Raw genomic sequence first — 27,152 nt, 5'->3', positions numbered from 1 at the left:
GGCAGCGACACCTCCCGCTACGTCTCCTTCCCGCCATGGCCGCTGAGGAGCGAACTCTGCGCCGGCCTTTTCCTCCGGTCCCGAAACCCGGGTGAATCCCTTCAGTTCCTCGGGTGGGTGTGGAAGAACGGGGCTGCCTCCCGATTCCTTACTCCTCCCGGCAGCCCTCGGGGGCTGTTTCTCCCCATCCCGTCCCCTCGCCTCTCCCCGCTGCAGCAGCTGCACCCCTGTCAACGCCGGAGGGCAGAGCCCGCTCTTCCCCCTCCCCGAACAGCAATGGTTTCTTCTCGGGGGGGAGGGAAGGCGGTAACTCAGCGTTCGCTTCCGGTTTTCGGTACGGGCGGGCACTCTGTGGTTGCTCCTCCCTCGCCGGCGCTTGGGCCCGGCCCTGCGCGGGCGGGCACTATGCGCAGACTCGGCCCTTGGCTCAAGATGGCGGCGGCGGATAAACAGAAGCATGAGCACGGGCGGGTGAAGATCGGGCACTACATCCTGGGGGACACGCTCGGCGTCGGTACCTTCGGCAAAGTCAAGGGTGAGCGCCGGGCACCGGGGCCGCCGCCTGCCCCGGGGAGCGGCACGGCTCAGCCGGGCTGCGGGGGCAGCACGCTGGGCGGGCGGCTCGGGGGGAGCGGCGGGGTCCTCCCCTCTCGCAGCCGCCTGCGGTCCTCTCACGGCGGCTGATCTGCTGGGGTTGCGAGGCCGGGGGGTGTGGGGGGACTGCCGGGCCGCCTACGCCTCTGCGCGGGCTCGTCCCCTGCTCCGCCTCCCGCCCTGATCGCTGCGGCGGGCTGAGCGAGCTTCGCCGGGGGCGACGCCGGGAAACCTGAGCTGCTGTCCCGGCCCTTCCCGCCGGGCCGGCTGAGTCACCGAGCTGTGGCGGGCGGAGGGAGGGGGGTCTCGGGTAACGGCCCGGAGCAGCCGCAGGAAGGCGTCTGTCGGGCCCTCAGCGGGGCCTGGGCTTGGCCGCGGTGTGGGACAGGCGGGGGCCGCCGGCCGAGTGGGGCGGTGTGGAAACGGCGGTGGGAGTCCTGCGAGCGGGAGTCCTGCGAGAGGGGTGGCGGGGGCGGGTCTGCAGCCCCGCAGGGGGAAGTGGCGGTGGCTTGGGCGGGGGGGAAGCGGTTTTCTCGTCTGTGTGTACAGAAATAATTGGTGGAAGTCAACGATGCTGCCTTTATTGAAAGTAGCACCGGTTGGGTTATGAAAGGGGGCTCTTAATGCTTGAGCTGTTTGTAACGCTGTGTTTTTGCTACACAAGTGCTCGCGCTTGGTGTCCTTAGGAGGAAAGCAATATTCGCTGTGAAGAGACATAAATACAAAAATATGAAACTTAGGAAACTAAGTGGAAACTAACAGTCACCAGAGTTTCACCAGCTCTTTACAAGCTCTGCGTTTTGTTACTTCATGGTTCTCTCGAAGCATTGTCAGGAAATGCCACACCTTAGAAGTCTACTTAGATAATAAAGTAGCTGTTATTTATTTTAGTCTTTGTGAATCTCTGCACCGCATGTAGTTTAGAATATTAATTAACAGCCACGGAGGGAGCGGTGGATTGCATCTGGAGTACCATTCTTTTCCTTGGGAACTTAGCATCTCCTTATCTTGAGAGAAAATGATACACGGCAGAAAACAGATTCTGTTTCCTCCCTGGGTGACTGCGTGGTCGAAGGGAGGAGACGAGTCAAAAATCTTTTTTTCCTCAGTGCACTGCAGAAAAATAAGGTTGCCATATGTTAGGTGTTCTAACATGCTCTTAAATTTCAAGGAGTGCTGTTGCACTACTGCTGCTGTTCTTGTCTGTATTGGCAAAAATATATCAGAAGTTGAAAGTGTAAAAGATTGCCAATTTGGGGATCTACTGTTAGGATTTTGGTACATTAGTGAATGCTACTCCTGTTAATACTTCGTGAAACAGTTAGATCGAGTCACTTAATTGAAAAAAAAAAAGTTCTCAGTTTTGTTATTGCTTTATTTCTGTAATATCCTTCTGCCTGCCTTTTTTGACTGATGTTAGATCTTCTTTTATGCTGTTTTGTGACCGTTGATCCCATTAGGAGTACACACATGCATGTATGAACACATTTTTTTTGTTAAAGGTAGGGGAGAAGTCACCTTGTAGTGAAATGCAGCATCATTCTGCATAGCAAATACCTTCCATAAAGTACCTGGGGCATTTATTTTGAATTTGGAAGCGAGGCTTAGTGTTCATGTGCTAATGCTCTGTTTGCATACACAAACTACATGTGATAGTTTGTGGGGGTTTTTTATTTTTTTGTTTTTTTTCTTATCCCTAAATGGTGTACTATGTTAGCTTTCTCTTACTTTAGCTGTACTTAATAAGAGTTACTTTACCTATGATGCAGTGGTCAAGCATGTTTTCTCCATTTAATACCAGATTTCTGAATGGATTTTCTGTAATACTCATAATTTTCCTTCTCTGCTGCTTTTGTTTCATCAATTGACAATAAAGTGAAAAACTAACATGTTCATTTTATAAATTTACTTATTTACTTAGGGCTCACATGATGAGGAGGGTCAGGACTCTTGAAAGTGGATCTTTAATTTTAACAGCAGTGGCAGCTCAAAAAAATTGAACTAGAAAACCAGTATGTGCTTAGTAATGGTTAAAGCTCTCCTGCTGTCAAGGAAGTTGTGAGATAAATCCACCCTGCTGGTTAGCCTTCTACCCTCACACATAGCTGCTACTGGTTTGTGGTTTTTTGTTTTTTTTTTTTTTCTCTCCCAGTTTAACTGCTGTGCTGTATGTGCTAGCCTGAATTAAGCACTGGCTGGCTCAGTTTGCTTGTCTGTGCCTCAGCTGAGCAGTATGGAGGAGGTGGCTGTTTCTAGCCATCATTAAGCAAAGCTGAGATGCCACAGAAGTGGAAAGTTGTGGGGTAGGGTAGAATAGAGTACTCTCACAATTGTGTGAGAAGGAGTCTTATTTAAACTTTACCAGGATTCAGAGTAAAACAGCTATCCCTGGTTTTGAATTGTTTTGTTTTTTAAAATCACACTGCTGATGTTTCCTGCTAGAACCAAATGCAAACTTTTATTTCCAGATTTTTTTTTTTTAAAACAAAGTTAGTTTTCATAAAAAAAAAAAAAAAAAAAAAAAAGAGTAGTCAGATTTCCAATTATTTGTATTGAGAAAATTAGGGGTACTAGTTTAGGCTGTAACTATACAATAACTGTTCAAGTCTGTAGGACTAGGTTTAACAGCACTGGTCTGTGAGCACTGCAAAACTGATGTAAATAGATCTTCTTGGCCAGGCAGTAAGAGTCCTGGAAATGGACAGTGAAGATGAGTTCACTATCTAATGTTGTGCAGCACTGTGGCTTTGAACAGCATTAGCCTTTTTTTGTTGTTGTTTTGATTGTTTGTTTTTGTTTCTGTTAGCGAAAACATGTTTAGCTCATACTTTTCTCTGAGCTTTGGGGTTGTGTCTTTTTCTTTGCCTATTGCAGAAATGTTTGTTAACTGCAACATAGGGTTGTTGTGCTTTTTTTCCTTCAGACTTCATGATTGGTACCTGTATTTCATAAGGATGTTGTTCTTACCCTGGATGGCCTTGCAATCAGTTTTCTTTCTGAACTGAGTTTAGACACTGCTTGATCCTGCACTTTAACAGTTAGAAGAAGGCACTGCTTTGAGCCTTTGTCTCTGTCTTGGAAATCTTTGTGTTAGGCACAGCCAAGGCAATTGGTATCTGTCAGAGAGTAAAGAAAAACAGATCTGCAAAGTGAACTTCTTTTTGCAGTGGTTTTGATGGACTGGTAGCTGGTTGAGGATCAGGTTGAGTAACGTAAATTTATTTTGATTACTTCTAATTTGTAAACCTTCCTTTCTATGGGTAAAACTTCTGTCGAGGTAATATAGAGGAGCTTTCTGAAAGATAACACAGGCTTCTTACTTTCCTACATGATCTTATCTGAGGTCTTGCTGTCAGTTCTGTTTTTATGCCAAATTCAAAAGTAGCCAGCAGTCTGTTACCAGTTAATGTCTGCTGGTTTCCTGATAACAGATTCCTTGAACTATATGCATGCAAACAATTCTGTTTCATAAAGTACATGCTTATTGAAAACTCATCTTAGAAAAGCTGGATTCGTTATAATAAATTGAATTTTAAAAGATAGGCAAAAACCAGTGAAGAAAACAGCAATTCAGTTTTAAATTTCTTAAGCAAGTAAACAGGCCTTTGGGGGTCTTTCTGCACCTGCAGAAAACCACGGTATGTTTTCATTACAATAATTTATTCAAAGTTGGCAAGCAGAATTGAAGAAACAGAAAATTTTGTTTTCTCCCAGTCAATGGATAAAGTCAAGGGCTAGCAATCTTGGAAGCTTTGACAGCTAGAATTGGTTTCAGTCAGCTGCACTGTTTAATTTGAATGAAAAACATGTTTTGAAAAACTACCCTTATGTGCCTTGCATATTGAACGTAGATTGTGACTAATAAATTACTTTTGGTTTTCTGCGTTCTAATGAAATGCCAATTTTCATCTAAGCTAGAACTAACAAATCAGAAATGAAACAAAGTGGGTGAAAAAGGATAATATAATACAGTGCACATCAGAGCTGAGTATTTATAAGCTGGTCTATAGAGCTGCTCAAATATATATGCTACTTACTAAATTAAACATCATCTTAAGTGTACGTTGTAAAGCAAAGGAAGCTTCAAATTTTTGTGTAACTGATTTTCCATAAGTTTTTAAGAAGCTGTTTTCTACCAGCCAGAATTAATGTTACATTTTATCTTACTGACTAAAGATTTTTTCCTAATACTTCTGGTTTAATTCAGTTCATCTTATTGATAGGAAGAAATTTTAGTATTCAAATGGAATAGTTGCTGTTCTAACGTGTTAATGTTTCATTACTCCTTAGTAGAATGTAGGTGATATAATTTGTTGGCATCCTTTAAAACTTCAGTTACATTGAAACTGAAGAAAAAAAAAGATGTGATTGCCTTAATTGTAGATGAGGCTGAAAGCAGATAGTTCTCGTAGGTGACATGATTTTACTTACAGTTCTAGGCACTTGCTTATGAATGCTTTGAGATCTGTCTAGAATTTGTGTTGGATTTGGACTTCATATGTTCTTCTGCAGTGCAAATATGCCTGTCCAGTATGTTGGTTATTGTGGCCATTTTTAGGCAAAAGCTTCTTTGAATTGGGGTATGTGGTTTCTTCTCCTTACAGTGGGAGCATCTCGTCACCTCATTGGGATGGACTAATCTGCTTGGCTACTTCTCAACAGATATTTGGACAAACTGCCTTATTTTACACAGTGCTATTTTTTTGTTGAGAGAATAATTACTCTGTTGCTTCTTATTTCTGCCTTCCATTTAGGAATTCTCACTCAAATATAGAGCCACAAGGCAGCAGGGAAGTCTTGTGTTGGAAGTGAGATCTGCAGATTGATAGGTGTTTGCTAATTCTATGAAAATTATCTGTTGAGTACAGAGAGATTTTTCTGCTGTTTATCAAAGCTTTCCATCAATATATTTAAATAAAGCTTGAAGTCTACAGGTTGACTTAAATCTTTATGTGAGGAGAGGCACCCAAATGAGTGAGTCATGCGCATAGTGGTCTGTCAAGAATGTCCATTCAACTGGACAGGGGTGAAACATGTACGTGTACCTGGAATATGGCTTATCTTCAAAAGTAGGAATCATATTAGTGGCAGATGAAAGTGTTGTAGTTGTAATCACTGCATGCAGAAACCAGTGCAGATGGGGAAGCCTTTTAGAGGGAGAGATACTTGTTCTCTGTGGTTTATCTGAGATCCAATGTTGGCTTTAAGGAAAATGCTCTTAGCAGCTTTTTTGCAGCTACTTCAATAACACTTTCAGAATTAAGGACTCTAAGACGGGTAATTGTCTAGTAAATACTGTGCAATTTTGAGTTCTTCTGAATGAAAAATGACATTCCTAGAAGGAGGAAATAAATTGAGGAATGTATGAGGTTTTGTGTTTGCGTTGCTTCTTATTACTTTTGGGTTTTATTTTGTGCATTTCCTGTCGCTTTTGCCACTGATTTTACATAGTAAAGCTCAAGTGCCTACTGCAGAGTGTGGAGCTTACATAGGGTCAGACTGCTCCAAGGACAGTTGAGTAATTAATTTTCAATTAAACTGGTAATTCAGAGCATTTGCTGACACAGGCAAAGGAAAGATAGTAGTGATTTCTTCAGTGAGTGCAATCCTTGCAGGTGAATGTAGAAGAGCTGTAGGAGAACATGGTTGAAGGGGTTATCAAGTGAGCCAGAAGCTTGTGTGTGACTTATACAGGGAGAGAAAATGGTCTGCAATTTGCAGTGATGGAATACTTTAATCTAATTACGGAATTGTGGGAGAAGTTGGAGTAGGGTAAAAGAAGTGATGGTTTTCAACCTCTCCAAAGACAAAGGAGATTTGTGCAAAGCTAATATCTTGTTTCTTAGCTGCAGTCAAAATGTGCAAATTATTATCTTTATGGAGCCATTGAACTAACCAAACCCTAACCAAAACTTTTCTTGTTCCTTGCAGTTGGCAAACACGAATTAACCGGGCATAAAGTTGCAGTGAAGATCCTGAATCGACAGAAGATTCGCAGCCTTGATGTTGTTGGAAAAATCCGCAGGGAGATTCAAAACCTCAAACTGTTCCGGCATCCTCATATAATAAAGCTGTAAGTTTTGCTTACTATAATCAAGTGTATTTAAGCAATAATATTTCTGCTGTTACTGATCTGAAAATATGCTTAAAGAGCAATAGCATTAGTAGCGTATTGTCAAGAAAGTAACCAGTTGTTTTCAGTGTTCTCTGTAATGTTTTTTCACAATAATGTTTTTTCACAGTACTGTTTTCTGCAGCCAGGAGACCTTCCATTAGATCTTTGCTCACAAATTCTTTGGACTGGTATATAGATAATAAGGGCATGGTAGATATTTTTAGTAGCATCCACTGTCTTAACTGTGGTATTGGTGTTAGTTTTTTTAATTGTCATTGTTGTCTTAAGACCCTGCTGCCACTGACAGATGTCAGTGCTGTGCACTCCCTTAAGTTTGGTATCAGTGCTTATCCTGAAACTAAGATGTATTTTGTAAGGTCGATTAAGGAAGTTCTTCAGTGAGTTAGCTTTCAGAAGACTGTTGAGCTACCTAGTCTGGAAACTTGCAAGTGCTGCCAGTTAGAGTTCATGAGTGAGTCTGTAGGATAAACCCGTAGCCAAAAGAAAACAGGAAGTGTTTTCTGACTGTGAAAAGGGGTGGAACAGGAATGTGTACTTGTGGTTCTGCTAGACTATTAAGTTAGCTCAGCAGGTTTCAGATGACAATCTCTTTCTCAGGTAGTTGTGGAGAGAAGTTTTTCACCCGAATGTTGAGAGAAGGGACAAGATGTAGGAAGTGGTGGAGAAATTGATGGATCCCCAATCAGCCTGTATTTCTAAAGCAGAAAGCTTATTAGCCTGTGTGTAAATAGCACTTGAGATAATTGAGATATGATTAACACTGTTGTGCAAGTAGACTTGCTGGTAATTTAGGGTCATGCTGCTCATGCCCTAAGAAACTGGACTGGGGACCTGCTAGATAGAAGCTCACGGTGTTTGGGATAAAGATAAACAGATTTCTTCATCTTAATGTTACAAATTAGGCAACATCTAGTTTGGAACACTGCTGTGCTTTATGAAAAATATCATACATTACCCTAATAGTATGTACAATTGCAAGACTGTCTCAGTAAGTTTTTCTTTGTGTACTACACTTGAAACAGATTCTTTTAGAGCATATCTTCTTGTGGGTTTTGGCATCCAGCAAAAGAAAGCACCTTGTTTTCCAACATAAAATTGCCTGGTTTTGCTTTCTGGTAGTCTGTTCTATGTGATTTGCTACCCATATTTGTGTTCTAGGTTATATAACTATTCCAATACCTTCTCTTCCATAACCAGAAAAATGACCATACTACAGACAAGAAGGGCTGTAATTTATGGATTAAGAGGATTACAATGGAATATCTAGTGCTTTAGCCACGGCTTCAGAATTTTATTGATGTTTAAGTACATATGGTAGTTCTAACCAAGTTATTAGAGAGAAAATTAGTAAAGATAAAATCTTGAAGTAGAATATGTTAGGTAGGACTGACTTTGAATATCTCATTTTGATAACAGTTGATAAATGCATCAGAAGAACATTAAAATGCTACACTGTAGTACTACGCTTTTACAATAGATACATACACATGTATGTGCTCATGTATACTAGATTGTCTGAGTTCATTGCTGCTTATGTAATTCAGGAATAATTTGTATCAGCAAGCTAAAGCACATCTGTTTTCCTTTTTGTCTCAGAACAGATTATTTGAAGAGTGGTGCAGTTCTGTAGTATACATGTGAATTCAGTTATATATTACAAGTCACATATTTGTATGCTTGTGTAGTGCCACGAAACATTCATTTTCATCCAGTTGCTCCTGTCTTCTCAACATAATATCTGAATTTTGGCTGAAGTGTTACAAGTGTATGTTTTCTCAGTTCATTAAAATTTTGTCATTTATGACTGCTGCAAAGGAAAAAAAGATTAAATAGCCTCTTAGTTACGGGTACGTAGGATAAAATCAAAATTTATTAAATGGGCATTCCAGCCATAAACTCCAAAGTGTCAAAGTTGCTTTTTGAAACTTAATTAAAGTAGAATGATAAAAAAATAACCAAAATGTTATTATTTTTAAATACTGATGGCAAATGTAGGTCTCCTTGTAAAAGATAATATTCATGTTTATTAAAGGCTTTTGTTTTTTAGTCTTAGAAACACTTCATTTATGGCAAGTCAGGTTCTATGCATGTTATGGTTGAAAAGTGTGTATTTTTTAGACATTAGAAAAGTCCTTTTGAATTCCTTCCTCACTGCAGCAAGCTGTCTGCTGGTAAAAGTGTACTTTATTTATCTACCTCTTTGGACAACTTTGTTTTTAACTGATTAGTATCTTTTTCTGAGTGTGTGGACTAACATAACCTTCTCTCATCAGGTACCAGGTCATCAGTACACCAACTGACATTTTCATGGTGATGGAATATGTTTCAGGAGGAGAACTGTTTGATTATATCTGTAAAAATGGAAGGGTAAGAAGTAGTCCAAATCTCTAAATCGTTGACTTAAATTTTGTTACTGCTTTTGTAACATTCCTGTGTCACCCAACACTTATGGGGCAGACAGGTTCTTCTTCAGGATGCATAGCAGAGTGATACAATGAAAGGTTTATTTTCTCAAACGGATATTGTGTTTAGTGTGGTACAGAATTTGATTAGAGTGGTACAGTATTTCTACAAGCAAAATCAGTGTAGTACAATTTATAAGTCATGTAATATGGAACTGATAACAGAACTTCATATTTCTTAATCACCTAGAGCCTCTGCAGATTGGGTCAAATCTTAATACATGGTTTGCTGTATCAGTATAACCACAATCTAGACTTGAATTGTATGAGAGAATATGAGTCACTTAGTCAGTCCTTGGAGGAAGCAGAGGACAATTGGGGTGTTCTCAGCCAGTAGGAGGGTCACAGGGATTGCTGTCCAGCAGCTGTTCTGGTTGCTTACTTGTGACTTTTAACTACTTGATTTTATGGATAGTACCCTGTGTGCTGTTACACTTCCCTGGTCTCTAGAGAGGGGATCTCAAGGACACTTGGCTGGCTGGGTGCCTGGGACCTTTGATGCTAGCAAGGAAGGGAGTAATCAGCCTGGCACACAGAAATCTTGAGGCCAGTAGGGAGGTGAATAAGGAATCTGTGTCATTGGTCTGCTTGGTTCATAGGATGTTCAGGGCCTGATAATAAGGGAAAAGGAACTAGTACCTGACTCCCTGGGTCACAGGGTAGTAGCAGCTTTCCTCATGAAATGGTGTTAATTATGCTGATGACATTGCTGGGGCTGGAACAGAGGGTACTGGTAAACAACCTGTTAAATGAAGGTTTGATTTTATGTATTAAGCGTTAATTTTTCTGTTAGCAAATAAATATACTTTATGTCTACATCTTATTCTGGAAGTAAAAATGGTTATATGTTAACAGATGTTTCAGATCTTTATGTATATATTTGACATGGCATTTTTCCTCTCAATACTAATTTACAATTTTTGTGTACAAAATGCATTAGCTGAAAACTATTTCTTCAGTATAATGCATTTCAGAAAAACTACCATTGTGCCTCTTATCTAGTCTTACACTAGTAGAACTGTTTCTGTGAAAACTGAAGTCATTCAGCAAGTGATCTAGATAGCTAGAATACATTTAGTTAGTTTTGGAACAAACTTGGACATGGGATGTTTGTAGGAAATACTCAGCTAAGTCTGTTTGGTGATAACTGTGACATACCATCTGTGCTTATAGCATAAGTAGTATCTGAAATTTACTGGTTTTGTGCTGTGTGTCAGCAGCTTTGTTCAGCTTAAATCTTACACTGTGCTTAAATGTAAAAGTTTAATCAGTTATAATATTAGAATGAGTTAATGGATGGTAATGTTTCTGCTTACTGAGTATTTACTAACCAATTTCAGAAGTGTGACTGGGAAGTTTCAGTGACTTATTCAGTGGTGATGTTTTATTTTAGTCCATTTTAAAGCCATAGTACAAACAAATGTGCAAGCTATGAAGCACTCTACTTTAAGTTCTGATAATCTGCTGTATAAAATGTCAAGACTATAAATGATAATTTAAGGTCATGGGAGGATTTCCTTTAATTCATATAAATGAAAACCAAGTTATTATCTGCGCTGCTTAATTGTTTAACACCTTTGTGTGTCTCAGCTTGATGAGAAGGAAAGCAGACGTCTGTTCCAGCAAATCCTTTCTGGTGTGGATTACTGCCACAGGCATATGGTAGTACATAGAGATCTGAAGCCTGAAAATGTGCTGCTTGATGCACACATGAATGCCAAAATAGCTGACTTCGGTAAGCATTGCTCTCTCATCTCTGGTCACATTTTTGGTGTTATTTACATGTTTTTAAATACTCCAGGAAGTATGAAATGTGTGTACTTGAATATTCTGGTCATGGGACACAATAGAAGAGCCTGAAGAGTATGAATGAAAACCAAAATGTGATTCTTGCATATATATAGAACTTGTTTTCCTCTCAAGCTTTTTTTAAAGTATTTTCTGTGTCTGTCTGAAATTGTGGACTGACTTGTTTGGTTTTGCTTAAAAATGCTTTATTTGAAATCCTAAACAGACTTAGTTCCTGAACTTTCCACTTTGAAGTTTGCTCATATTGTCTGTTTCACCATCTTTAACATGGAGTTGCTTAGCTCTCTTGAAGGTACAGTGCAAGGGCAGTTCATATTTAAGAATCACATTGCTATACTAAAATAAACTCCTATGTACTCCTCTATGAAACTACTGTAAATTTACTTTAAAAACTCCATAAAGATGTGGTTGAAAAAAAGGTAATAAGAGCATTAAAGGTAAAACAAGAACAGGTAAGTTTTTTAAACTTTGTGATTTTTCTGTATACCTGCTTAAACTCAGTTTAATGTTGTTACTATATATTTGCAACATAGCTGCTGAGAAGACTGGCATCTAGCTCTTGGAACTACCTGAATCAGGAAACTTGACCTTGTAAAGATAATAAGGTATCCATACTGCTGTGTCATTGTGATATATCCATTGTAGGCATAATGGATAATACATGCCCTTGTAAAGCACTTGGAGTTCTCTGATGAGAGGTACAAGGCAATGCTGAGTGTTCCAAGTATATTTTCAAAGTATGGTGTTTATGTATGTGGGCACTGGAAATCATACTGAGTTTTTTGTGTGTAGAAAATACTTGTGGTGAAATGGCTTACTTGGTGAAGGAGAAACAAAGTACAGTTACTTATAAAAAATACAGTCCTGCTACTTAAGTGGCAGCAAAGCTGTAGCACTCAGTTTATCATGTCTAGCTGTGGTAAACAAGTGCTTAAAAAAATCTTTTGTGTATTAGAATCTGAAAGCCAGCCAAGTTGTACTCTTTCATCTTGCACCTGTCCCCATAAAAGGGCACAATTCCTCTTGGAGACTGAATTCTCTGCCTTATGGTAGTGTTGATCATGCAGCCTAGACTAAGGAAACTAGGTGTGATTAACTGAGTGCCACAGTTGGCTGAAATTCTATTTTGACATTCAATTAACACTAATTTGCATTACTAGTGATTTGTTCTAGGTGTGATATACATACAGTGTGAAATAATTCTGCTTTCTGGATTTTTAATAGTTGTTCTTGCACACTTTCAGGTCTATCAAATATGATGTCAGATGGAGAATTTTTAAGAACAAGCTGTGGTTCCCCTAACTACGCTGCTCCAGAAGTAATTTCAGGAAGGTAGTTTCTTTTATATTGCATACGTATGTGCATGTACTTCAGTCAAGTTGCTGCTTTATTCTGAAGGCTACAGAACAAATACAATGGACATCCCTCAGGCTTGATGCTGAGAAACTGTGGGCTGGACTTTAATTTCTTTAATTTTCTTTAACTTTTCATGAGCATTTGAGGCTTCTATGAACTAGCTTTGAATAGTTATTGTAAGGTCGAGATGATGTCTGATGTCCCAAATTCACAATGTATTCTATGTGCCTGAATTGGCTTAAAAATCTCTATACTTGGATACCCACTCTAATATTGCCTCTTGTTTGGAGGCCAAATGTCTTTTTTTATTCAGACAGTAGCAAAGAATACATGACAACTATTTGGGCCTGCTGGGGCCTACAGAAAAGCTGGACAGGGATATTTTTTTGAGGGCATGAAGAGGGAGAATGACTTCAAAGTAGAAAGGTTGATTTAGGTAAGACATTAGGAAGGAATTCTTCAATGGGACAATGAGAGAAGTTGTGACTGCCTCATTCCTGGAAGCGTTCAAGGCCACGTTGGATGGGGCTTTGAGCAACCTGGTCTGATTCCTGTTAGACAATGCAGGGGTCTTGGAACTAGATAATTCTGTATACCTAGGTTCTTTCCAATTATGATTCTGGGTTATATGGATTTAAATGTTTCAGCATCCCAGATTTGGAGGATAGATGGTTTTGCTCATATTCTGCTTATAGTAGTAATAACAATGTAAAATGTGATCTTTCTTAGGAGTAGGTGCAAGTTTCTTTCAGTCTGCTGTTGTCATAAATTGCATTTGTGGATTGTTGTTATACAATAAGAGAGGAAAGCCATGTACTTGTGCCCTGTTATATATTTGAAGGAGAAGCAGACTAAAGTAAAGGGAGGCATGGCATAGAACTGATGTAGTACTTGCAGATCAATTGTCTCAAGTTCATACCCTGTTATTTACTGTGATAGTGTGTAAGAAAGTAGAGAAAAAATACTTGAATGCATTAAACACAAATCACTAATAGCTAACTTTTTCCTAGGTTATATGCAGGTCCAGAAGTAGATATTTGGAGCAGTGGGGTTATTCTCTATGCTTTGTTATGTGGAACACTTCCATTTGATGATGATCATGTGCCAACCCTTTTTAAGAAGATATGTGATGGTATCTTTTATACTCCTCAGTACCTGAATCCATCTGTAATTAGTCTTTTGAAGCACATGCTGCAAGTGGATCCAATGAAGAGAGCAACAATCAGAGACATTAGGTAAAACAATAACTGTTTTTCACAGGATACTGGAATTAAAATCTTGGTGCAAATGCTCAGAACAGAGAAATCATTCCTGCATTTTGTCTGTTTTGTAGACTGAGATGAAAACTGCAGGTTCTGGTGATTTGGCTTGAGCTCTGATTCTGATCTCCAGTGATCAGTGAAGTATCTATTGGAGGTCACAATAAAATAAATTATACACATTGCTTATAGAAAATTTCATAAACTCTAGGTCTAAGACTGCTATAGCAAAGCCCTTTACTTGTAGGATGGTTTGCAAAACCCAACACTATACTGAGTTTTCTGGGCAAAAAATCTTTACTGTTAAGAAATACTGTTCTATACTGTAGATATCTGAGAGGACATTACAGCTCTTTAATCTGATAACTACTGTTTCTATTAAAATTTTAATCATACATTGTAACATCATCTGTGAAGGCTATCAGTTGCTAGCTTCGAAACCTGTGCATGAATCTGTGTATGAGTGATAATTATTGCATTAATTAAACTTCAAGTTTGTAAGTACAGGTAGCTGTCCTGGGCAATAGGTTTCAAGAGGAAGTCCTGAAGTGATTCTGTTAAGTGTACAGTGGGTCAAAAAAAAAAAACAAAACAACCCAAACCCCACCACAGTTGGTATCTGATAAAGCTGTACTTGGTGTAGCAGCTAAAATACGTTTTCCTGTTTCCCTTGCAAAATGCTGTAAGAGATCTCTGATTAACTACCTTAGTGAAAATGCATCTTTTGGAGTTGGAAATTAGAAGCATGCATGTTTTCATGTTTTTTCCATAGAACAAAAGTGGTTCGCCTGTCCCTTGTTACTTTGCACTGGGAAGCACTTCCTCACAGAAGTCTACACTTTGTAAAACTAGAGTGGAGAGGAACTGTTATCAGTCATGTTAAATAAGTCTGCCAGAGAAGTGATGTGAAAAAGATGTTGAAAATGTTAATTACAGAGCTGTTAGCCATAAGACATCATCTCACAATTAAAAGAACAAACTCAGTTTAATCAGATACCTGAATTCTTCTAGGAGGAATGGTGTGTGCGTAATAGTGGAGAGGCCCGCTGCCAGGAATAGTAACAATGTTCTGCTGGATTCAGTTACCCAATTAGGGATTTGCTTTTTAACGGTATGGGGGAAGATTTTTCTGCTTCCAAATTAACTGGTTGCTTCAATAAAAGTGTACTGTGCTTGCCATATTAGTGCGGAGGCAAATTCTCAGGATCACACTGATTAGAGTTTGATCCACTGTACTGGTTTTGGGTGGGAAAGAGTTAAATTCAGTGTAGATTGTGCAGGGCCATATTTTGGATTTATACAGAAAATAGTGTTAAAATGTGGATGTTTAACTCCAAGTTAAAGGCTAAGAGCAGTGAAGCTGAGAGATAGTATGAGACAAAGAGACAAAGAAGTATTAAAGAGAAACTGAGGTGGGCCCACTATGGTAGAACATCCCTTCTGGTTATGGTAATAATTTATCTGTCCTTGACTAGTTTATGTGCTCTGTGCCACATGTCCTTTGTGTGTTAAAGACACATTTTGTCTTTCATAGTTTGCAGCGCTCTGTAGTGCTTAGTGATGTTTTGTCTGGGACATTTATTATTAAAACACTGGTCTTGAGTTTATTTTGTTATCTGAGCTCTGCATTGAAGCTGTTACTTTACTTCTGGAACCATCTCATGGAGATAGCAATTACCCTTATTTTTGTCCTAGTCCTTTCCTGGTGGAGGAAATAAAAAAATGGCATCTTTACCACCACCACCTTCTGTGATGTTTTTTCCTTTGTTATAGTTACTCAGTATGGTGAACATCCCTGGGGAGTCAAAATATTGTTACTCCTCCAGAAATATTGTTTTGGCTTTTTCAAAGGTTAACAAGGTATTTGGGAATATCACCCAGGCCCCATGGCAGTGTGGTTTTGGGTGACAAGGCACGTGGGAGAATATGGGCAGGTATCTGGACAGCCACCCATGGTCACCTCTCATTGTCTATGACTTCCCTCTGTAGCAAGTGTGGGGTGCTATGAAGTGAAAGAATGTTTGAAAATGCGAATTAAAAAAAATAAATAAAAATGCCCTGGTTATATGAAAGGCACAACTTACCGCACTGTGCTCGGTCCTGGCCTGCACCTACTTAACAATGTTCAAAGCTGCTCAGCACCTTAAAGGAGCAGAAAGGGTCTCTGCATCTGAAACAGATGCTTGGCTAAGCCAGAGACCTGGCCTTTAACTGTACCAGTTGCCACAGTAACTCTAGAGAAACAATAAAGTGGAAGTTGGCTTGTTTAATAAGGGATGAAGAAGCTTCTAAGAGGGAGCAGGAGAAAGAATGAGAAGAGGCAGCCTGGTCTGCAGTGCAGCAGTCGTCAGAATAGGATGAGGAAGAAAATAAAACCACCCAATCCCTGTCCCTAAGTGAGCTGTGAGACAAGCAAAAGGTTTTCAGCCATGAGCCAGGTGGGCAGATTCTTAGCTGGTTACTCCAGTGGTGGGATATTGTGGCCTAAAGTCTGGAATTAGAGGGTAATGAAGCCTGCAGCTGGAATCCTTTCCTATAGGTAAGGTCATTGATAACAGGATTGGAAGGGAAAGGGGCAGGAGTCCTTACTCTTAAGAGACTCCTGTCAAGTGTGAAAGACAGCTCTATCCCTTCAAGGAAGATCTTGCAAAATCCCTAAGCAAACGGGTTTTCCCTAAGCAAACCATGACTGAAGAAGTTATTCAGTATCCAGATAATTCAGTATCTGGAAAAGGATTTTTTGCATGGGAATGTAGTAATAGGAGGATGGGGGATGCTTTTAAGCTGGAAGAGGGTAGTTCCAGGTTATATTTTAGGAAGAAATTCTTCACTGTGTGGCTGATGTGACACTGGCACAGGTTGCCCAGGAAAGTTATGGATGCCCCCTCCCTGGAAGTGTTAAAGGCCAGGTTGGATGGGGCAGCAATTCACCCGGTCTAGTAGGAGGTATCCCTGCCCATGGCATGGGGAGCTGGAACTAGATGATCTTTAAGGCCCCTTCCAACACAAGCCATTCTGTGATTATTCAGCATCAGCATTTCTTAGTTTTATTATGTGTTATTATGTGTGTATGCGGGGATGGACAACTGAAGTGTGTAAGTGTAAGAATTTCAGTTGAAAAGTTCTCAAAACTAGCCTAGCAGCAGTAAAAAAAATACACCATTTATATGAAACGCAGGTGGTTGAGGTACAAAGTTAGTTTTGGAGCTTGGGTAGTTGAAACATTTAAAGGAAAGAGGATATTTTCCACTCTCCTGTAAAATGTCTAGCAAAATATGTGGGGGGGTATTAGTTTCCATAAAGCACTGCTTTATTGAGCTGTACAGAAGGGTACCTGGACTGGCAACTGTAATTTTTTTTGTGTGTGCAGACTAAAATTTTTTATTTTTAAAAGAATTTTAAAATATTTGCTTTACATACATACAGTCAGACTTTGTTTATTTTTAAATCTAGGGAACATGAGTGGTTTAAGCAGGACCTTCCAAAATACTTGTTTCCTGAAGATCCATCATATAGCTCTACCATGATTGATGATGAAGCCTTAAAAGAAGTGTGTGAAAAGTTTGAATGCACTGAAGAGGAAGTGCTAAGTTGTCTATACAGCCGAAATCATCAGGACCCTTTAGCAGTTGCTTATCACCTCATTATTGATAATAGAAGAATAATGAATGAGGCCAAAGATTTCTACTTGGCTACAAGCCCACCCGATTCTTTTCTTGATGATCACCACCTGTCTCGCCCTCATCCTGAAAGGGTGCCATTCTTGGTTGCCGAAACACCCCGTCCTCGTCATACTCTGGATGAGCTCAATCCCCAGAAGTCAAAACACCAAGGTGTGAGAAGAGCTAAGTGGCATTTGGGGATACGGAGTCAGAGTCGACCAAATGATATCATGGCTGAAGTCTGTCGAGCAATTAAACAACTGGATTATGAATGGAAGGTAATAGAATAAAGGATCTTCACAGCACACAACAGTAAATTTTTGTTTGCACCGTAGTTACATAGGCTTGAAGTTGGAAACTGAGTTCTCCTGTGATGGGAAATAATGTCATGCCTATGCTGACTGCTTGTGCTTGCTGTGCAGGAGGGGTTTTGGGGAAGGCTGTTTGTGTTGACAGGAAGGTTTGTGTTTGTGTTGCTAGCCTATCTGACTTTTCTGTTGGAGCTGTAGGAATGTTTTTCTGTTGGCTAAAAATACACATATCAAAACCAGCCCCCTTCTCCCCCCTCCTTAAAACCCCAATCAAAACTCCAATGGGTAAGCTTGAAATCACTTAATACCAGTGAATTGAAATGACAAAAGCAATATGCTGTGCTTCTCAAGTAATTCTGGTAACTAACCCAAATCTCTTCTTTACTAGGTTGTAAATCCCTACTACCTTCGTGTTCGAAGGAAGAATCCAGTAACAAGTGCATACTCCAAAATGAGTCTACAGTTGTATCAGGTCGACAGCAGGACATACTTACTGGACTTCCGTAGCATTGATGGTATGTGAAGATTTACATAAATTAATGGAGTAGTATGGGGAAAAAAATCTGAATGCAAGCATGTCTTAATTTACTTACTTAGAAGTGAAGTGACTGTTGTCCTTTATTAGTTTCCACCAATCTAGATCTGTACTAGTGTTTCTATATTACTTCCTGATCTAGCATTTCTGTGCTCAGATGGTTAGCTGCTTCATCCCTTAAATAACAGCTTTTTTAGCTGTACCAGCTCCTGAAGAGCTCCATTTGTGTCTGCACAAGCATTAATACCACTAGTGCAAAGAGGACAGGGCTGTACGCAGTGAGATTTGGACCAACCTGAAGTGTCTTTGGAGCCTCACCCCCACATTCCAACATTAATTTAGGTCTGAAGTAATCATGTAACTCCTAGTGAGGTTAGAGCTTGGCATCTAGGCGTTTAAATTGGACTTGGACTGTACATTGCTGTACTGGGTCTGCCTGTGATGGAGTTAATTTTTTTCTTTGCAGCCTACATGGTGCTGTGTTTTGGATCTGTGACTAGAAAGGCTGTTGGTAACACACCAGTGTTCCTGTTCTTGCTGAACGGTGCTTGCATAGAATGTAGTCTTTTTCCCTACCCTATTGCACCCAATGAGTATGCCAGGCAGGGGTGAACAAAAACCTGGGAGGGGACACAGCCTTAACAGATGATGTAGAGGTCCTGGAACAGGTCCAAAGGAGGGCAACCAGGCTGGTGAAGGGACTCGAGCACAGGCCCTATGAGGAGAGGCTGAGAGAGCTGGGGCTGTTCAGCCTGAAGAAGAGGGGGCTCAGGGGAGACCTCATTGCTGTCTACAACTACCTGAAAGGAGGCTGTAGCGAGGTGGGAACTGGACTCTTTTCACAGACAACCTTCAACAAGACAAGAGGACACAGTCTTAAGTTGTGCCAGGGGAGGTTTAGGTTAGATATTAGAAAGAATTTCTTCATGGAGAGGGTGATCAGGCTATGGAATGGACTGCCCGGTGAGGTGGTAGATTCTCCGTCCCTGGAGACATTTAAAAAAAGACTGGATGTGGCACTCAGTGCCATGGTCTAGCAACTGCTCCGGTGGGTCAAGGGTTGGACTAGATGATCTCTGAGGTCCCTTCCAACCCAGCTAATTCTATGATTCTATGATGAGACAGATTGACAAAAGGGCTTTGTAATATTATGCTTAGCAGAGAAAATGATGAAATTGGGCATTTGGGTAAAGTAGCCTTAAAGCTGCCTGTGCATCAGTCTGCTTTGGAGAGGTGGTGAGTGGTTGCTTTTGAATCACTTTCTTCCTCCCCCCCTCCTCCTTTTTGTTCCTTTTATTGAACTACGTTCATATCTACCCATGAGTTTTCTCACTTCACCCTACTAATTCTCTTCCCCATTACTCTGAATTAAGTGCCAGAGAGAGTGAACCCACCAGTCTTAGTGGCACATAAAATTGGAGTTAGGAACTGTATGCTTGCAGTAAGTCTTGAAAACTGCTGGTCTGATCTGTAGCAGAATCTATTTTATAGATTGATGGTAACACAACATACAAGTCCCAGTTGGATCCTTTCCTGAAAATGAATGAGGGAACTAATAGAGACCAGCTGCAATGCTTGTTTATGGGCATAGAACTCTAAAGCAGAATTGCCTACAGCCAGTGGTATAGCTGACATGCTTAGGACATAAAATATGGCATGGAAAAAGAATTCGGCGGGGAGTGTGGCTGGATTACAGTATAGGATGGCAAAGGCTGTGTCTTATGACAGTTTAATGTGATCTGACTTGGCAGTGCAGTTCCTGGCACATTCCCTCACACAGTGCAGGTGCTTGTTTAGCATATGTGGTACTTGATACAGGGATCTAATAACATTCCTCTACTGACTAACTGCAATATAGGACAAATGCCCTCCCTGTTGGAGTAGAGACGGCTGCTTAGGGCTGTGCAGCTTGGGCAGGAGAGCCTGTTGCAGTCCTGGGTTCAGGTCTTGAGGATGTTCGGTGCAAGGGCATGGATTTGCCACTTCTTCCTATAGTGAAGTTGATTTGCCTTCCCTTTCCCTCCACCGTATCTAACTTTGTCTTGCCAAACTGTAGTTTCAAGTTGCTTTCATGTCATAAAGCAGTCTTTCCTGTTTTCACTAATTTCTCCTGGAAATTCTGGTGCAGTTGTGAGTCAAACTAATGTTAAGGATTTAATACTTCAGCAGATTATCTTCAGTATGAGGAGGAAATGCTTCCATCTTAGAAATAAACTTCTGAAAATGAAGAATAAATGAACGTAGATGCTAGCAATTACGGTGTCAATTAATTGCAATAAAAATGCAAATCAGAAAAGATAACCAAATGCAAAGAAAACAAAATTAAGTAGATGCTAGAAGGAAGCATGTATTTAAATGTTCAAGCTGTTTTATTTAATCTTATGATGCTATCCTGGTTTTGTTTTAAGTAAATTGAACTACTAGCTGCTTAAATTACTTCATGAAAAATATGGCGAGTACTAGCATAAGCCAGATCTAAATGGTTCAGGAGCACAGTTCAGGGATAGTTTGCATGAGGATGTATGCTTCTGTGCATTTATTTAGTATCAACTATATACAATTTGCCAATGCTTTTTATGAATTAAGATTCAAGATTTAAAAAAGAAGACTTAGAAATGTGAGAGAGAAGAGATGTTTGCTGTTCTTATAACTGATTTTCCTTCTCTCCCCCCTTGTCTCCTAGAGGAAATTACTGAAACAAAGTCTGGAACTGCAACTCCACAGAGATCAGGTTCTGTGAGCAACTATAGATCATGTCAAAAGGATTCAGATGCTGATGCACAAGGAAAATCTGCAGACACGTCGCTTACCTCGTCAGTGAGCTCTTCGCTTGACTCCTCTACAGCTGACTTAACTCCAAGACCAGGGAGTCATACAATAGAATTTTTTGAGATGTGTGCAAACCTTATTAAGATACTTGCACAATAATTTTGAAGATGGGCTTATTTCTTTTACAGCAATAAGCATGCCTAAGTCATAGTCAGATGCTTCCAGTTATAATCAAGTTAAATTAACTAAGGCGCTGTAAAAGCTAGCCACAGAATGCAATTTGCACACGGATTGAAATGATTATGGGCAGTTAATGTGTATTATTTTGAAGCTGGCGTGAATTCTGATTTTCTGCTGCCCACTAGCATGATACAGGTACAGGAAATCACATGCCTTAGGGGCAGAGTTCATAACATTTTACATTGAGTGCACATTAGGCTGCATATAACATTTAAGTTAGATAAACCTTCCTGGGTTTTTCACTGCTAATATGTAGAGCTGATGCAATGTAAGTAAACGTACACTTACTAGTTCAGTGACCAAAGTATGACTTGTTGGTCACTATCTACAATTGTGCCTCACTTGTTCAGAACTGTTAGCATCTTCTAGCAGTAATGTGTTAAAACTGCTGTGTTTCTCCCCTCTCATTTGACAGTAAATGGTAAAGAATAGTTTAATGTGTTACAATGTACTGCTTTTAACAAGCGATGTATTTAATTAAATGCATGCAAACCCAACCACTTGGAAATGCATGTAGGTGCTCCATACTGCACTAAGGGTGAAATTCTGTAGGATGGATGTAGAACAGTTGTTGAGTCTACAACAGTGACAAGAGACTTAATGCTGAGAAGACTTGGCACCCTGGTGGCTGAAGCAAAATGTTGCTCTTTGAAAAACTATCAGCAAGCTCCCGAGCTGTGCATATAGCTTGGTGTGGTAGCAGCACACAGCTCCTCACTGCTACTGCAGGCTGAGAATCATTTTCCTTTGAAACATATGCATGCAATTAAGTGCACAGCCTAAGGGCTGTTGCACCGTCTTCCAGATTCTGAAATTGGCAGTTTTTAAAAAAACATGTTAAGGCTTTATGCAGCTGTTTACCACACGTTAACTTAGCATAAACTATATGCAATTCACTTTTCGATTATGTATATAGGTTAGGTTTTGCCAGGCAACCTTTGTAACAAACCTTGCTATATGAATTAATTGTGAGGTTAAATAGTCCAGCTTCTTGGATGAGCACTGAAAATTGATCATGACAACTTCAGTGCTAATACCGAAAAACTTGACAGTTGATGGCAGTTGTCAATAACAAATCCTTTTGCATTTATGTTTTTTGCAGTGTTTCAGGAATAAAATTGATACTGATATCTTAAAATCACAGCTGGTACTTGCACAGAAACATTTAGTCTCTTGTAAATAGCATAAAATTAGCTACAGCTCCATTTTCATTTAGCACTAATAGGCATAAGCAGTAAACTGTATGTCATAAAGTGTTTAGTTTTGCATTCAAGAATTTATGTTCTCTTCGAAATAATATTCATGACCTTATTGGTTTCAATGGTTGCTCTCCTAGGGAGAGACTGGAAATCAAGGCATTACTATAAACAGTGAAATCTGGACTCTAAAAACTAATGGGGATTTTTGCCAGTGACTTGAGATTTCATACACAGAAAACTGCTAGCTACAGATAAAAAACCAGTTTAATCCAGGCTAACTGGCTTCAGTCCAGAAATTCATCTGTTACAAACATGCACAGAAACTGAAGAAACATAAAGCTGCTTTTAAGCCCTAGAACTGCTGTAACTGCGTTCTGAATTGGGCAAAGGTGTGTTCTGTCTAGTATGTGGGTACACGTTACGACTTCAGTTCTTTATCCTCATGTGTCACACATGGTCCCTGTAATGCGAGGTTGTGCTGTTGTATCTCAAAGTGGAAGATTTTCCATAGATAGACCTTTGGGTTTAAACTCCCAAGACTGAGGTCAACATGAGGGGCCAGCTGCAAACCATACTTTTGAGTCCTGTCTCTAGTCTTGTAAGAATTAGTTTTGATGTACTGAATAAATTCAGTGAGTTTATTCTTCTTACCCTTTTATTTTGAAATTGTTAAATATTGCACTTGTACAAGTATAACAAACGCACAGTTTTTTTAATTGTAGTAATTCCTCATTTGGAATTGGTTTGGATCACTCTTGCATATGTTCAACTAAGTATTTTATAAATGGTATCTGCTTCTGGTTTGGAAACTTGTAATGCTGACCACGAATGCAAGGAGTCAGGGTGCAAACAGCTTTTAATTTTTATATGCTATTTTGGCCCTATTGTGCATTAATACAACCACGATTTTTACTTTGTCTTGGTATCTGGAGGTTAACGTAAGTTTCTGACAGAAGTGTAGTTTTAAATAAATTTTATTGGCATAATAAATCGGTTTTGGCCAAAAGTTTTCTGATTGAATGGAGATTTTTGTAGGGGGTGGGGAAGGGAAAAAGGGGACTGACAACCTAGTTAAACCCAGAACAGTTGTCTCTTGTGTGACTTTCCTATGCTTTGTAGATCTTGCTATTGAAATGGCTTTCTTCACATGTTCCTACTGATCTTGCGGACCCTTTTTTAGCATCACACTAGTATTTGCCAATAGGTCGTGAGACAAAAGTTCACCAAGCAAGCTGTCGGGGTTGTTAAGAGGCAGCTTATGCAAATACACAAATCGGTCAAGTATGTTATTCTGTATTCTTATGATTGCTCCCTTTGGAGTGCATTGAATTATCTTGCTTTTTTATTTCTTTTTTTTTAAAAACATGGATGAACCTGATGTGTCCATGTGCAATATACTCACTTGGTAATGGATAAAAATTCATCTTGGTGGTGCAATATTTAAAATAAAAGACCTTTCATGTTTGTCTTGATAGGAGTGTTTAATACAAATTTGGAAATAAATTTTATTTTACCAGTTGATGATCACTGTAAGGTTTGAAGTCCTGTTCTTTAACAAAGATGTGCCTACTTCCTATGTTTTTCTTTTGACAAAGCTGAATGGCAAAAATGCTTGTTTATAACTGTGTAACTTTTTAAACTTTGAAAACTTAAAGCTAAGTAAACATGAAATACTGAGCAACCTTGTTTGAAATTGTGTCCATAATGTCTTTTAGAGTTACCTATGTTAAAAATTAACAAGACCTGGACTCTTGGCACTTGTTTTTAAAGAATAACAACTTTAGAATAAGCAGCAAGACTGCTGAACAAATTCCTGCAGAACTTCCAGTTGGGCAGGCCTGGCCCTGGCTGACCATTGGCCCCCACATCCCGTAAACCTTCCTGCAAAAAGGAATTTGAGGTGTAAGGGACACTGAATACCTGGTATAAAACCCATTTGCACTATCCTGTGGTGACTGGCTGTCTCTGCCATCTTCCATTCTACTCTTTTCACGCACTGTGGGCAGTTCTTTTGCCTTGGTATTTTATGGGATAACTGAGGCTGTAAAAGGCTGCTAAGATGAAGTCCAACTGTCAACCCAGCACCACCATGCCAACTAAACCATGTCCTAAAGTCCCACATCTACACATTGTTTTAACACCTCCAGGCACAGTGACTCCGTCACTTTCTAGGGCAGTCTGTTCAAAATTGCCTGACCGCTCTTGCAGTGAAGAAATTTTTCTTTATACCCAATCTGAACATCCCCTGGTGGATGGCACAGGATAAATTGAACACAGGATTCAAAATATGGCCTCGCTAGTGCTGAATACAGGGGTATAATAACTGCTGGCCACACTATTTCTGATACAAGGCAGGATGCTGTTGGCTTTCTTGACCACCCCTGGGCACACTGCTGGCTAGTGTTCAGCTGGGTTTGGATCATCACTTTTGGGTCCTTTTCCACTGGCAAGGTTTCCAGCCACTTTTCCCCTAGCCTGTAGCATTGCTATAGGTTGTTGTGACCCAGCACTTGTTTTTGTTGAACCTCATACCACTGTCCTGAGCTCATCAATCCAGGCTGTCCGAGACCTTCCGCCGAGTCCACCTGCCCTTAGGTAGATACCACTTCCTTCAAACTGACTTGAGGGTGAACTCAATCCCCAAACCCTGATCACTGATGAAGATACTAATTATGACGATTATTAATTATGGAGATACTTGTTCCATGAATGGTCTTACATTTTTCTTCCTTTTAGGAAAAAAAACACCCCAAGCATTTTAAGCCTTGGTCCTTTTTCCATGCAGAATTTCCTGCCCGGAGCTGCCTCCACAAGGAGGGGACGGTGCTCGTCGAACTGTGGCAGCACGCAGCTGCCCTTCCCGCCCTCCAGCTGCCCTGCTCCATCACCAGGAGGAGGTGCTGGCCACGGAATTGCCTGTTGCCCGCCTCGCACCTGTGGTTCCTCTACCGAGCTGCTGCCGATGCACTCTGCGCTGACGGGGCGGGAGGCCCTGCCGGGGGAACTACAGCTCCCGGCGGCCACAGAGGTTGCTGGCGCCGGGAGAGGCGCCTGTGCCTGTGCCCTTCCTTCCCTTCCAGCAACCCCGCCCTTCCGCTTCCCTGCGGCTGATGTGAAGGTTTGTGGGGTCTTTCGGCTTCCACCGGAACGGAGAATCACCGGGCGGAGGGCGGCAAGGTAGCGGTCTCCCGCCCGGGGCTCCAACCACGGTGGGGTGCGGGGCGGTGGCGGGGCCCACTCCGCGGGGAGGCGGAGCTCTGTCAGCCCTACCGGCTCCTCCCGCCTCCCCGTCAGCTGTGCTGGGCCTCGCTGCCGGGCGGGGGGAGCGGCGGGCCGTACCCCGCCGGCGGCTCTCGTCCCGGGGCTGGCTGGGGAGCAGCCCTGCCGGGCGACTTCTCCGCGGGCGGCCGGGCTGGAGGCATTCAGCGCTGCGCAGCAGAAGCGTGCACAGCTCCTGCAGCTCCCAGAGGTAGCTCCTGGGGCCGAGCCGTATCCTTTCTGCTTTTGTCTGGTCTCTGGTGTAATGGCTTCAACGTTACGGGATTTTCTGATGTGTTAGAGCGCATGTTTGGTTTTTTTGTTTGTTTGTTTGTTTGGTTTTTTTTGCCTGCTAGAAAACATCTTCCAGATGAGCTTAATAATTGTAGTTGCCTGCTTGACACCTCTGGCGAAGTTGATGGGCAGAATTTGTGCAGAGGAGTGGCAGCCTGTCACGGGTTTATGGTTGAGGTGTATTTTTATTTCTACGAATCTTTTGGGATTGAGTCAGCTTTGAAAAATAATTGTACAGGAAAATGTTAGAAAAAAATCACATCTGTAACCTGTGGCATATCTCCCAGTTGGTGAGAGATGTCCTCAGGTTGCAACAGGGGAGATTTAGACAGGATATTGTGAAAAATTTCTTCAGTGAATCTTTGGCAGCAGAACAGGCTGCCCAGGGAAGTGGTAGAGTCACCATCCCTGGAAGCATATAAAGGTCTAAAATACTTAAAAATCTTGATGGTCTTAAAGGTTTTTTTAAATGAAAATTATTCTGTGATCTTATGCTAAAAAGCTAGTGTACCTAACTACTGAAAATACATTTTTCTCTAGTTCTCCAAATGGCTTCTTTTGGGTGGAAGAGAAAGATTGGTGAGAAGGTTTCAAAAGCTACGTCTCAGCAATTCGAAGCAGAAGCTGCTGATGACAAGGATCTGACTGATGAAGATGATGCTAACTGGGTACATGCAACTAAGAGAAAGAAGGAAGTCCTCTTGGAAGACTGTGTGAAGAAGAGCAAGAAACTGAAGGATGAAGGTGCAAGCTTGGCTGAAAATAAAAGGTACTAATGTTATCTTACGCTTTTTCATTGACTGAATAAATGTTAAATGATATCTCAGTGCATTTGGAAAACACTAGGTAATTTTCTAGCAGCTACGTTCACATTTTTAATATTAAAAAACCTGACTATTTGTTTCATTTTACCTTTACCATCTGGTACTGACTGTTGTTTCCTTTGATGGTGCTGGCAGCAGTGAAATGAAGTGTGTATTGCATCTCATTTTTGTGTGTTCATATAACAAAAAATGATACGAGGAGGGAGACAAGAATCTAATAGGAGCCGAAAGTTGGAAGTGTAAATAAGATACAGATAAGCCGCACCATAACTAATGCTTTAGCTGCTCTGGTCACTTTTCCTCTATTGTAAATGTGTCTTTTCTCTTATTATTCAAATTTTATTATTGCAGGTATGAAATATCTAGGCAAATACTGCAGAGCAGCTAATGTGCAGTTGATCTCTCTAGTGCTTTCTGAAGGTCTCGCTCAGGTAGCTGCCGTGA

At 40.7% G+C, this 27,152-nt stretch overlaps 2 protein-coding genes across 6 annotated transcripts in view; both read left to right on the top strand.

Annotated features, from left to right (window-relative positions):
- Nucleotides 1-366: 366 nt before the first annotated feature.
- PRKAA1 (protein kinase AMP-activated catalytic subunit alpha 1) lies at nt 367-24,013 on the top strand. Of its 2 annotated transcripts, XM_030467234.1 has the most exons (9): nt 367-535; nt 6,526-6,667; nt 9,004-9,097; nt 10,783-10,927; nt 12,246-12,333; nt 13,368-13,592; nt 17,070-17,556; nt 17,978-18,104; nt 20,808-24,013. In XM_030467234.1, exons 1-9 carry the CDS (start codon nt 406-408, stop codon nt 21,050-21,052), a joined length of 1,683 nt encoding a protein of 560 aa, XP_030323094.1. In that variant the 5' UTR covers nt 367-405; the 3' UTR covers nt 21,053-24,013. The 2 variants fall into 2 exon arrangements, with proteins under 2 accessions (XP_030323094.1, XP_030323095.1); XM_030467235.1 differs by lacking the exons at nt 367-535; nt 6,526-6,667; nt 9,004-9,097; nt 10,783-10,927 and adding an exon at nt 11,588-11,606.
- Nucleotides 24,014-25,413: 1,400 nt separating this feature from the next.
- Nucleotides 25,414-27,152, top strand: part of TTC33 (tetratricopeptide repeat domain 33) — a 37,140-nt gene continuing 35,401 nt past the window's right edge. Inside the window, exons 1-2 of one of the 4 annotated variants that reach the window (XM_030467778.1) lie at nt 25,414-25,450; nt 26,425-26,653. In XM_030467778.1, coding sequence (XP_030323638.1) covers nt 26,433-26,653 — 221 coding nt within the window. In that variant the 5' untranslated portion in view covers nt 25,414-25,450; nt 26,425-26,432. Of the gene's footprint in view, nt 25,802-26,422; nt 26,654-27,152 lie in introns of all 4 variants that reach the window. The other 3 variants (XM_030467775.1, XM_030467776.1, XM_030467777.1) reach the window with 3 other exon arrangements.

The sequence above is a fragment of the Calypte anna genome, chromosome Z (genome assembly GCF_003957555.1).
Source record: "Calypte anna isolate BGI_N300 chromosome Z, bCalAnn1_v1.p, whole genome shotgun sequence".
In the NCBI taxonomy this organism is placed as follows: domain Eukaryota; kingdom Metazoa; phylum Chordata; class Aves; order Apodiformes; family Trochilidae; genus Calypte; species Calypte anna.
Note: the sequence above shows the minus strand (reverse complement) of the source record. Positions and strands in the feature narration are given on the sequence as shown.

Coding starts and splice junctions, on each gene's coding strand:
- PRKAA1 (XM_030467234.1), top strand. CDS start 406: ATGCGCAGACTCGGCCCTTGGCTCAAGATGGCGGCGGCGGATAAACAG. Junction 17,557..17,977: donor AACTGGATTATGAATGGAAG/GTAATAGAATAA, acceptor CTTCTTTACTAG/GTTGTAAATCCCTACTACCT. Junction 18,105..20,807: donor GGACTTCCGTAGCATTGATG/GTATGTGAAGAT, acceptor CTTGTCTCCTAG/AGGAAATTACTGAAACAAAG.